Below are 11111 nucleotides of genomic sequence, written 5' to 3'. Positions count from 1 at the left end.
TTTGGCTGCTTTTATTGAGTGGAGCTCAGAGTGGTTTGCATTACACAGTGGATAACAGTGTTTTTCATTTTTCAACCTCTCACTCTCATTCTCAGCACAACCACTGACTTCCACTGCTGACACCGCATGCTCAGTTACAGCCTCTTTGATAACACTGAACATCAGCCCTTTCAAACATGCTTAGCTACCACTAAATTACATCAAACATGTACAGTAGCTAGAGGTTCTTCTGATACTGTGTCTCTACTGTAGTTTTTCTACTGTTGAACACACTGAACATGCTTCTGGCTAAATGCTTCCTTATATAACCTAAAAGAGATCACTGGCTGTTAAAAACGAGTATTAATATGAAACCTAACTACCAGGAGCATGTGGAGCTGACCTTTGTCGAAGTTGAAAACCTTATGGAAAGCACAACACCACCCCTTAGTGCCCAAAAGTGGTATTACACCTCCCTGAAACACCACATTTTATATATATATATATATGTATATATATGTATAAGACCATAAAGCCATTTATAAACAAATGTTGGTGTCAGCCTACTTATAAATATCCAGGTGTTAACTTGTAATTATAGGGAGCTGAATTGGATCTATTTAGTGAAGAAGAAGAAGAAGAAGAAGAAGACAGGAGAGCGGATATGACGTCAAGGTCCGGCCTCCACAACAACCGGGTGCAGTTTCTTGTATTATGAAAACTCCTGAATGGCAGTGTTGGGTAACTGCTGTTTCCTCGCCCTTATACAACAGCATGTGGAGCTCTGAAGGACTACTGCTCGTCTAGCGCTGGATATTATTATTCAAAGAAAGTTCTTCCACTGACGGCAGCTAGCATGGCGAGGAGGAGAGAGTGCGCAAACACGGGGGGCGACACAAAGAAACTGAAGCAGGTGCTGAAAGCGAAGAGCTGCGGGGCAAAAACAAGAGCGAAGAAAAAAAATGCTGGTATGAAAAGTCGGAGTTGCCTAAAATGTGTGTCTGTCATTAAATAAATGGAACCTCTAGCCCCCAATAGTTAGGAAATTAAGTGAAGTACAGGGGAGGTTAGCTAAGCGGTCTGTGCACAGTGAGCCTGGGTTCATGAATAAACTTACACACGTTCATCTGAGGAAGAGTTTCACACAGATGACTAACATCAGCATTAGTTGTAGTAAATGAAAAATACTACTTCACAATATTATAAAATAATTGAAATGTAAAACACATCCTCTGTCATCCATTCCCTCTGACTGCTCTGAGAAGCAGTTTTTGTGCAGTTATAACGTGACAAAAATATAATTTATGTCACACATCAATGCAAAGCTTCGGTTTATTGGAGGCAATGCATAATATCGAGCTATTATGGCCATAACCATAAAGGCACTGTATGAGCATCCAGGTGCACTGCTTAAGGATGTGCATGGTTGCTGAAGTGGATCTGCTGGCCCGGATGCACATCTGTGCTCCACATACCAAAACACCAACCATATTTTGTGCATAGATGGTGTAAGTGTGTGTGTTAACTTCTTAATCCTGCTGGTTTATCTGCAGCTTCTCAGACGTGATCTCTGACGTGTATTTGAATAAGAGCATTATCTCTGTGGTGTATATAGTAGTGATAAACCAATTTTCAGATTTTAGGCTAATACAAGCATCTGGTTTAAAATAACCAATATTTTTTCTGGAATTTTTTTTTTTTTTTCATTTTTATTGTTGATTTTTCCTCCGTTGGATTAAAGAATCAAAAATTCATATAGATTTCTTTATTCTTCAGTGTTAGAGGCATTTAGGTCATCCATCTTATGTACTCATAGGCCAGTATCAGCACTTCCCTTCATGCTTTGCGGTAAATCATTCATAAACTGTAGTTTTCATTCAGATAAACAATGCTGTTGCACTTCCTACAGTGGCACAAAAATGATTCTCCAGACAATTAAGGCACTTTTGTCAATTTTCTGTAGCAAAAAAAGAAAGAAAAAACATCTTCATTCAGAAAATTGGCTCGCAATATAATACATTTTTAGGGTGGTTGTACTTCTGTTTTGTATTGACGTGTTTTCCTTTATTCTCAGTCAAGCACAGAGGCTTCAAAACATCTTTCAATCTGTTTTACCAGGTGAGGACATCAAAGATAAAGAGGAAAAGATAGAGAGGAAGGTCATCCCTAAGCCCCGCGCGCCCTCAAAGCGAGCAGCAGGAAATAAATTGTCTTCCCAATCTGACACCAGCTCTGCTGTCAATACCAGCAAATACTTTGAGTCACCCATTATGGAGGAGAATGATAGCGAAGATGACTTTGATATGGTGACCTCCCCACCACGGCTTAAGGTGAACACCAAGAAACCAGAGAAAGAAGAAGAAGAAGAAGGGGAGGACAGTGAGGAGGAAGATGAGGATGATTGGGAAGAAGTGGAAGGTAAGTGTAAAATCCGTAACATTTGTAATAACACTTTGTTTTGTTTTGTTTTTTATTCCTATGCTAAGCAGGGAGTAATGGAAAACAAAGGAAATGAATAGTGTGTGTGTGTGTTAATCAGAGCTAGCTGAGCCGCTGGGTCCACTTGAGCCTCTAGAACCCGTCCTGCCCTCTGAGCCTGTGGAGATTGAGATCGAGACCCCAGAAGTCAGAAAGAGGTAAGTGAATATAGAATATGCACATGCTCAACATAAAATTCTAAACTTTTGAAAATAAAATAGCTCTTTAAAAAAAGAGTTGCAAAACAGACTTTTTTGTGATATTATTTCTTAAACAGTTGAGGTGTTAATCTGTAAAATGAAATGAACACAGGAAGACATCCAAAAGTCAATCAAAACAAATCAACCTCATTATTAAAACTCAGGAATCACTAGCATAATTTAAATAAAGTTTCATTGTGTTCATGCTCTGAGTTTAATTAGATTTTGTTTATATCAAAACAATCTGAATGTAGCTCCAGACATTGTTAGCTGATGTCTCCAAACTCCCGATCCTCTCATTATATTCAGGAAAACATTTTTGGGTCATGGAGTTTCATTCAAATGTACATTAGTATGAATTTTCTCCACAGGTGTCAGGAGAGGGACCTGTAATTGTGTGTTTATGTGATTAGTTTGTGGAAAATGCGTTATCTATGGGTGTGCAGTTAATGGTATATTTGTTTTAACCCAATAATCATGATTTCTGATTGGCCAGGCAAAAAAAGCAGGCGGAACTTGAGACGTATCTGAGGCGAATGGTGAACCGATATAAGAAGGACCTGCTGATAGACACCCACAAGGTGAAAACACGCTGTTTAGTTCTACCTTTCCTTTCATGGTGCTTCTCTAGCTCATCCCTGACGTTCCGAACCTTTGATTGGTCTCTTAGGTCCACCTCATGTGCCTGATTGCCAGCGCCATGTTCCGCAACAGGTTGTGCAGTGAACCAGACCTGCTGGCCATCACTCTGTCGCTGCTGCCTGTCCACTTCACCATGGCAGCTAAGCGCATCGACCAAAACTACCTCTCTGGGCTGCTTAAATGGTATGTACTTATAAATGTGAAGTTCCTGAAACTATTTTAATGCTAGAATGTGTAAAACTAAGAAATTTGTACAATAGGGACAATAGAGCTACTATTCAGAAGCCATCAGTCACTGGTAGCCTTCTATAATTATCGCCATATCTTATGATTCCATTTCCATCCATCCGGCTCTCTTCTTTCCCAGGTTTAGAGCAACATTTACCCTCAACTCCAGTCTTCCCTGTGAAGAGGTTCCGGACCCCCAGAGGCTCCTCGAGAGGCGACTGGCAAGCCTCTCAGCCAGAAACCACGAGGAGATGACTCACGTTAGTAGTTTGGCATGAAACCGGTCCATTTTCTATAAAACAGTGCCCCTAGTTCGACGTACAAATGAAAAATAAATAATTATGCACCTGTGTTTCCTGCAGCTGTTTCTCTTGGTCCTACGCTCTCTGCAGCTTTTCTGCCGATTGGTCCTTTCTTTGCAGCCGATTCCTTTCAAAGCCCCATCAGCCAAGGTACTGACAGTTTGTTGTTTTTCCTTTAAGAAGACACTGCGGTATAATTACAACAGTCACGTTTGGATAACTGCTGCAGTTTAATGTATAGAACACATTTTTTTAAAGCCTTCTATTAAAAAATAAACCATTTTGCCAAAAGTATTCACTCACACATCCAAATCATTGAATTCAGGTGTTCCAGTCTCTCCCATGGCCACAGGTGTATAAAATCAAGCACCTAGGCATGCAGACTGCTTGTATAAACATTTGTGGAAGAATGGGTCGCTCTCAGGAGCTCAGTGAATTCCAGTGTGGTGCTGTGATATGATGCCAACTGTGCAACAAGTCCAGTCATGAAATGTACTTTCTACTAAATATTCCACAGGCGATTGTTAATCCCAGCTATGAACTCGCCTCGAAGTGGTAAGCCTCATAAAATCACAGAGCTGGGTCGGTGGTTGCAGTTACTACACATCTCCAAACTTCATGTGGCCTTCAGATTAGCTCAAGAACACTGTGTAGAGAGCTTCAGTGAAGGAGTTTCCACAGCCAAGCGGTTTCATACAAGCCTTAATATCACCAAGTACAATGCAAAGTGTCGGGTGCAGTGGTGTAAAGCACGCCACCACTGGACTCTAGAACAATGGAAATGCATAAGTGCAAAGCAAGGTCAGCAAAGACATGGATGAGCAAGTTTGGTGTGGAGGAACTGGCCTGCACCGAGTCCTGACCTCAACCCAAAAGAAAACCTTTGAGATGAGTAAGGGCGGAGATTATGAGCCAGGCGTTCTCGTCCAACATCAGTGTCTGACCTCACAGATGTACTTCTGAAAAAATGGTCAAAAATATCCATAAACACTCCTAAACCTTGTGGAAAACCTTCCCAGAAGAGTTGAAGCTGTTGTAGCTGAAAAGAGTGGAAAAAACATCATATGGGATTTTACTCAAGTTCATATGCATGTGAAGGCAGACAAGCAAATACTTTTGCACTTTACCTAATACTTTAGCCTGTAAAAAATGAATAAACTGTAATATAAGTGAAAATACAAAAGGTACAGCCTAAGCTGTGGTGTCAGGTTCTTATTAAAAGGATACAGCCACCAATTTTATCACACTTACATATGCCTCTATATACAGTATTTCAACTCATTGCAGTATTGCATATGCAGTGGTGTCTGCCATTTGATTTTAAGGTTGTTCTGTTCTTACAAACATGCTGTTGGAAATATCTCATTTCTGCAGGCCAAAGGGGCTAGAACATCTGCTGGTGCCCCAGAAAAGAGCAACACAAGCAAGGAATCATCCAAGACAAACTCCCCTGAGCCAAAGATTTCTCCTGGCACCAAGAGACCAGCAGGAGGGAGAACGATCAAAGGAGATGTAGGAGGAAAGAAAGCAAAGAAGAAAGAAAAGGATGAGGAGGAAGAGAAAAAAGTTGTAGTATCAGGGGGGCAGAGACCAAAGAATTCAAAACGCCGCAGTGTTGCCTCAAAGGTCAGCTACAAGGAAGAGAGCAACAGCGAAGGGGAGGAGGATGGAGGGCTTAGTGACGAAGATGAGTTTCAAGCCACCAGTGAGGATGACAGTGAGGATTCAGAGAGTGGGGTTAAATCTAAAAAGGGGAATAAAGGGAAAGGGAAGGCCAAGGGCACACACAGCAGAAATACTGCAGCTCCAAAGAGAAGAAGCAGTGGAGGTAAAAAACAGGTAAAAGATGAGGAGGATGGAGACTTGGAAGAAGAAGAGGAAGAAGAAGGAGGAGAAGGAACAACGAGCAATGGAACAAAAAGGAGGAGTGGGGCAAAGAGAGAAGGCCCAGGTGCAGACGAGTGGTTAGAGGTGTATCTGGAGAAAACAGCTTCCTGGGTTTGCGTAGATGTGGATCACGGTGTTGGAATTCCTCAACTCTGCTACCGGAATGCAACCACACCGGTGACATATGTGGTGTCTGTGGACGGGGACGGGTTTGTGAAAGACCTGGGAAAGAAGTATGACCCGACTTGGATGACATCATCCAGGAAGAGGCGGGTGGATGATGACTGGTGGGAGGAAACGCTTGAGCCATTCTTGGGACCCGAGGACGAGAAAGACATAAAGGAAGACAAGGAGGTGACTTCGATTTTTTTTTTCGATTTTTTTTTTTTTTTTTTTTTAACTTTTCTGCACAATTCTTCTTACCAAAACCAGTGGCCACATCACATGTCCTGTATGCATCATATGGATTAGCAGGAAATGTTCAATGTACACGGGATTTTACTCTATTTTTAACATTGAATTCTTTCCTCCTAGTCAAGAAATTGCTGTGGCCCATCAGCTACTCCCATCGTTAACAATGCAAGAATGGCATGAAAGGAAACAATGTCTTGACCTACTTCAATTTCTTTCTTTGCTCTGCTCTCCCAGCTCCAGAAAACTCTTCTGAACAAACCCCTGCCAGTGTCTGTAGCGGAGTATAAGAACCACCCGCTGTATGCCTTAAAGAGACACCTGCTGAAATATGAGGCCATCTATCCTCCTACAGCCACTGTGCTGGGATACTGCAGAGGGGAGCCAGTATACTCTCGGTAACTAGTTAAACTTTCATCACAGATGCATTTTAGTTCAAGTATACCTCGAAATCCATCGCACATAATGCTTTTTATACTGTGCAGTCTGTGTTAACCTAGTTAGTTATGTCTTATCGCTAAACCAAAAAGCAAGGGAAAACTGGGATTTCAGTGTGAGAGGGGAAAAAAGGACTGTCGTCATTCATGTCCTGTTTAAATCTTTATCCATCTCTAGGGACTGTGTGCACACCCTGCACTCCAGAGACACGTGGCTGAAAGAAGCAAGGACTGTCCGGTTAGGGGAGGAGCCATACAAGGCAAGCTCTTTTTTGTTTGCTTCTCTTCCCTTCCTCAAAAGGAGACATTTTGTGGTTAGTTTCTCTGTTACATCAGTTTGTTTTTAACTCAGTCACACTCTGACCTGAAGGCAGTTGTAGCTGAGCGGTGTTCATTAGCATGTTTCATGACTGAGGAGGAGAGTTTATCCTGGTAATGAAAACACAGTTTTTCTAAATGAACCAGCCCTGTGATCAAGCCTGCACTGAGTACTGCTACCACTTGAACCACTTTGGACTTTACCTTCCACATCTGCTCCAGCTGTTCTTTCAGCTCCTGGTACTTCTGTGTTTTCCCATGCCCCTTCTTCTTGATGTTCCTGCTTGCTGGGATTGCCACATCTGTCACAACTGTGGTCTTCTGCTTCTTGTCAATCACCACTATGTCAGGTTGGTTTACCACTAGCTGCTTGTCAATCTGGAACTCAAACCCCCACTGGACTTTATCCCTGTTATTCTCACACACCTTTGGTTGTGTATGTGGTACAGATGTTCCAGTACACTGTCCCAATCACTTGGATGTGCCTCCCATCTGTCAATGGGCCGTGCTTGTTACTCTTCCTTTTCCTCATCACCGTCTGTCTTCATCTGCCGGAGGTGTTCTTGTAGCAGCTCATCTCAGGGGCCATCTTCGTGATCTATTAGCCGATGCTCCATGGTTTATCCCAGATTGTGGGTCTGACAATAAGCCAGGGGTTCAAATCTCGATAAGGGCATGCATGCAGTAAGGGCCCCTAGCTAGGCCCGCCCAAGCCTACTTCAGAACATGAGCGAGAGATATAGAGCCAAAGCCATACCGGCTCAGACATTGCCCAGCTTAACAAGGTCCACATCAGGCATTTAGGAACCAGGACATACTGATGAGAAGTGGGCAACAGGAATAAAGCATACATGGACAAGGACTAATAATATGGAATTGATGGAATGCTACCAATATTGCTCCCAGATCTTAAACCTGACCCCATGAATAAACTGTTATTGCTAGAGATATATTTGTCTTGAAGAATGACTGATGTAATTATGAAATGATATAAGGTGTAAAATCTTGCAAACCTTTCCTTTCCTGTCATTGATGTTCTGCTGAGTGCAGATGTATTGAATTCTTCTTGTAGCACTGATGCTATAAAATCCTAGTTTGGCTTAATTGGATTAATTGGATCAATTGGATCAATGGCATCGTCAAGGTGACAGGAAGGGGGAATCATAACAGACTGAGGCTGCTGCATACTGAATAGACACACAGATAATGGAAACATGAAATGCTTTGGTGACTTTATGAACTCACAATATAAACACGTCTTTTCCTTTTTAGATGGTGAAGGGCTTCTCTAATCGTTCCCGTAAGGCCAGGATGACGTCTGAGCTGAAGGATGAGAATGACCTGGCTCTGTTTGGAGAATGGCAAACTGAAGAGTACCAGCCGCCGATAGCCGTGGATGGGAAGGTATGTATATGTGTGGGATTGAGCATCACATTCAGAAGATTAAGCGAAACAAAGTTTTATGAGCAACATAAGAACCAACAGGATAAAGCGTCAGTGTCATTGTGGTTTTGTATGTTTTCCTCAGGTCCCACGTAATGACTACGGTAATGTCTACCTGTTTAAACCCTGTATGTTGCCGGTGGGCTGTGTTCATATCAGGTTGCCCAACCTGCACCGCGTGGCCAGGAAACTGAACATTGACGCAGCGCCTGCAGTCACAGGTTTCGACTTCCATGGAGGATACTCGCACGCTGTGTAAGATGACTCTGAGGAGCCTTCGGTGGGGTGTAAACACAATTAAGCAGATGGATACGGTCATACAGGAGAATCTCAGGATGAACAACTGCACCGAGAGTTAGAATTTCACAATATTGAGGGACTTTCAAACAAAATCATGCATTTTTTGACCCGTGCACATCATTATTGATTCCTAGACAGACTCATTAAATCGTGATATTTTCTTAAAAAACAGTTTGTGTTTGTTTTCAAGTTTTAGTTGTGAAGGCAGATACTGATAACAGTATCTTCAAATTTCAATCACAACTGCGGGTTTTGTTTTGTTTTTTTTTGTTTTTTTTTGAAAGCTTAATTAGTTGCTTTCCAAATTTATCTGTATTGTTTCCAGCGAGCTTATTTTCATCTCATTAGTTGGCTTTGGGTAAAATCCCTCTCTGTGAGCATTTGCATTGAATCATTTCAGTGTTTAAAATAAAAAGATCAAAATCAGGATGTTTTTACTCCTAAAGAAAGAAATGAAATAAATGCACTTGTTACAAACATGTCAAAGCTAAGGGGATATTTGCTCACCTGTGTGTGTTTCAGCACTGATGGCTACATTGCGTGTGAGGAGCACGAGGAGGTCCTCAGAGCTGCGTGGGTGGAAGAACAAGAGCTTCAGAAACAGAAGGAGAAAGAGGTGTGTTTTCTTTTATATCACGAATTTGACAATTATTGATTACAACCCTGTAAGATTACCAGATTATGTAGTTTAGGTGGGAACTTTAACACAAAGTATCAGCTGTTACTTTCAAGTAGAAACCTGTATGTGACAGGCTTAATTTTTTTTCTTTTCTTGCAACATCTAGAAAAAAGAGAAGAGGGCCATCTCCAACTGGACTCTGCTGGTCAAAGGACTCCTGATCAGAGAAAGGCTTAAAAAGCGTTACAACAAGAAGAACCAGGGATTGGGGAGCCTTGCTCATGGAGGTGATGCCGAAGGGTTTTCCTCAGATGAGGAGGCTGCTGAGGGTGAAAGTCCGGGAGCTAAGACGGCATCCGAGACTCTAGCAATGTCCTGGCCTCAGAACAGACAAGCAGAGGAGGATGGTGGAAATGCCAGCGGACTGAAGAAGAAGAAAGTAACAAAACGAGAGAAGAAGGGTCAAGAGCAACATTTATTCCCCTTTGAGAAAGTGTGATGTTGGAGACCACCTTCAGGTTTTTGTAAAGCAAAGATTGATTCCATTATGCTGTTAAAGAAGCACTTTCACTGACTTCTTGCAACATTTAGTTTGGAAGATGTTCACATCACTTCAAAGCAGGATGCTGCATGGGTCACTGAAATACCCTGGAGCCTTTGGAAGTAACGCTGGAAGGAAAGGAAAGGAAATACGGGAAGCGAGGAGAAGGTGACGACATAAAGCCTCACTGTTCATAGCTCCATTTTGGTGTACACTGTATTGTAAGATTTTTATGTGAGAACTTCATGGACATGGGGAAAAAAAACATGCATATGTACAGCAACAGTATAGGTTGTCATGGAGACTGTGGAAGTGTCCTTACATCTTCATGTGTATTAGGTGAGTATTGGGCACTGATATCAGGTTTAAATATTCAGTGCTTCAAACTTTGACCAGTACAGACAGGTTTGAACCTGCTGGGCACATTAATGTTGGCATTTAGAGCTTATGCTGACATGAATGGATAACTTGCGTGGCAATTAAACACAATACCTCCTGTGCTAACACTACAAATTATAATGAATGGTAAAAATAAGCACACAGCATCTGTGCTCCTGTCAGCTGCTGCTGTTTTATCACATTCATGTTAGCAGTTTTTTCCCCAACCTGCAGGTCTGACCAAATAAGAGCATAGCTTCTGTTACTGGCTCAATCTAAATGTTTTGGGGGTTTTTTTTACAAAGAAAGTCATTCCGCTTATTTACTTTTGTCAGCTGATTTTTTTTTAATACTCATGTTGGGTAAAGATCTGACAGAGCCATTGTAAGGAACCAACCACTGTGCACATTTAAGTTGATCTATGGATATAGACTCCTCATCTAACAAAGTATATGCAGACTATATGACAGTTTTTAATAAGTGTATAACTTGAAAATCACTAAAACTGTTCTTTCATTTTTGATTTATCTTTAGTGCTTCGTGTCCTCTTTGCCTGTTTAGCAGGAGGTTTGCTTATATCTCCTCTTCTCTTTGTCATTGTTTGCATTCAGTATTTCTTTTACACTCATTTCTTTTACATATTAGGCACCATTTTATAACTTTTGGCTGTATATTATTGTTTCCGACACTGAAAAAAAGACAGAAAGAAAATACCATCCATAAGTCAAAATTTCAAGTTCAAATTTTAGGATCATATTTTCTTCTAAATTTGAGTTGGTAAATAGAAATTTTGAGATGCCTGACTGTAAATTGTGAGATAATAACATAACAATGACAAATTGATGAAAAAACATTGATTACAGGGTTGTAATCAATGTTTTGTAATTGTTGGAAGATTTTCCGTACTACATGTCTTCAAACCATTTAAAAGTTGCCAATTGTTCTTGT

At 41.3% G+C, this 11111-nt stretch overlaps 1 protein-coding gene across 1 annotated transcript; it reads left to right on the top strand.

Moving 5' to 3' along the window:
• The first annotated feature begins 708 nt into the window (after positions 1-708).
• Positions 709-9743, top strand: xpc (xeroderma pigmentosum, complementation group C). Its single transcript, XM_085344715.1, has 14 exons — positions 709-947; positions 2098-2397; positions 2519-2615; positions 3154-3238; positions 3328-3482; positions 3667-3787; positions 3890-3979; positions 5204-6070; positions 6365-6525; positions 6743-6824; positions 8155-8286; positions 8411-8580; positions 9148-9241; positions 9411-9743. The coding sequence occupies exons 1-14, from the start codon at positions 836-838 to the stop codon at positions 9741-9743; spliced, it is 2799 nt and encodes a 932-aa protein (XP_085200841.1). The 5' UTR covers positions 709-835.
• Positions 9744-11111: the final 1368 nt, after the last annotated feature.

The sequence above is a fragment of the Diplotaxodon limnothrissa genome, linkage group LG20 (assembly GCF_057381915.1).
Source record: "Diplotaxodon limnothrissa isolate DT_005_m linkage group LG20, D_limnothrissa_male_GT1.1, whole genome shotgun sequence".
Classification (NCBI taxonomy): Eukaryota; Metazoa; Chordata; class Actinopteri; order Cichliformes; family Cichlidae; genus Diplotaxodon; species Diplotaxodon limnothrissa.
The sequence above is the reverse complement of the archived record's forward strand: the minus strand, read 5'-3'. Positions and strand labels throughout refer to the sequence as shown.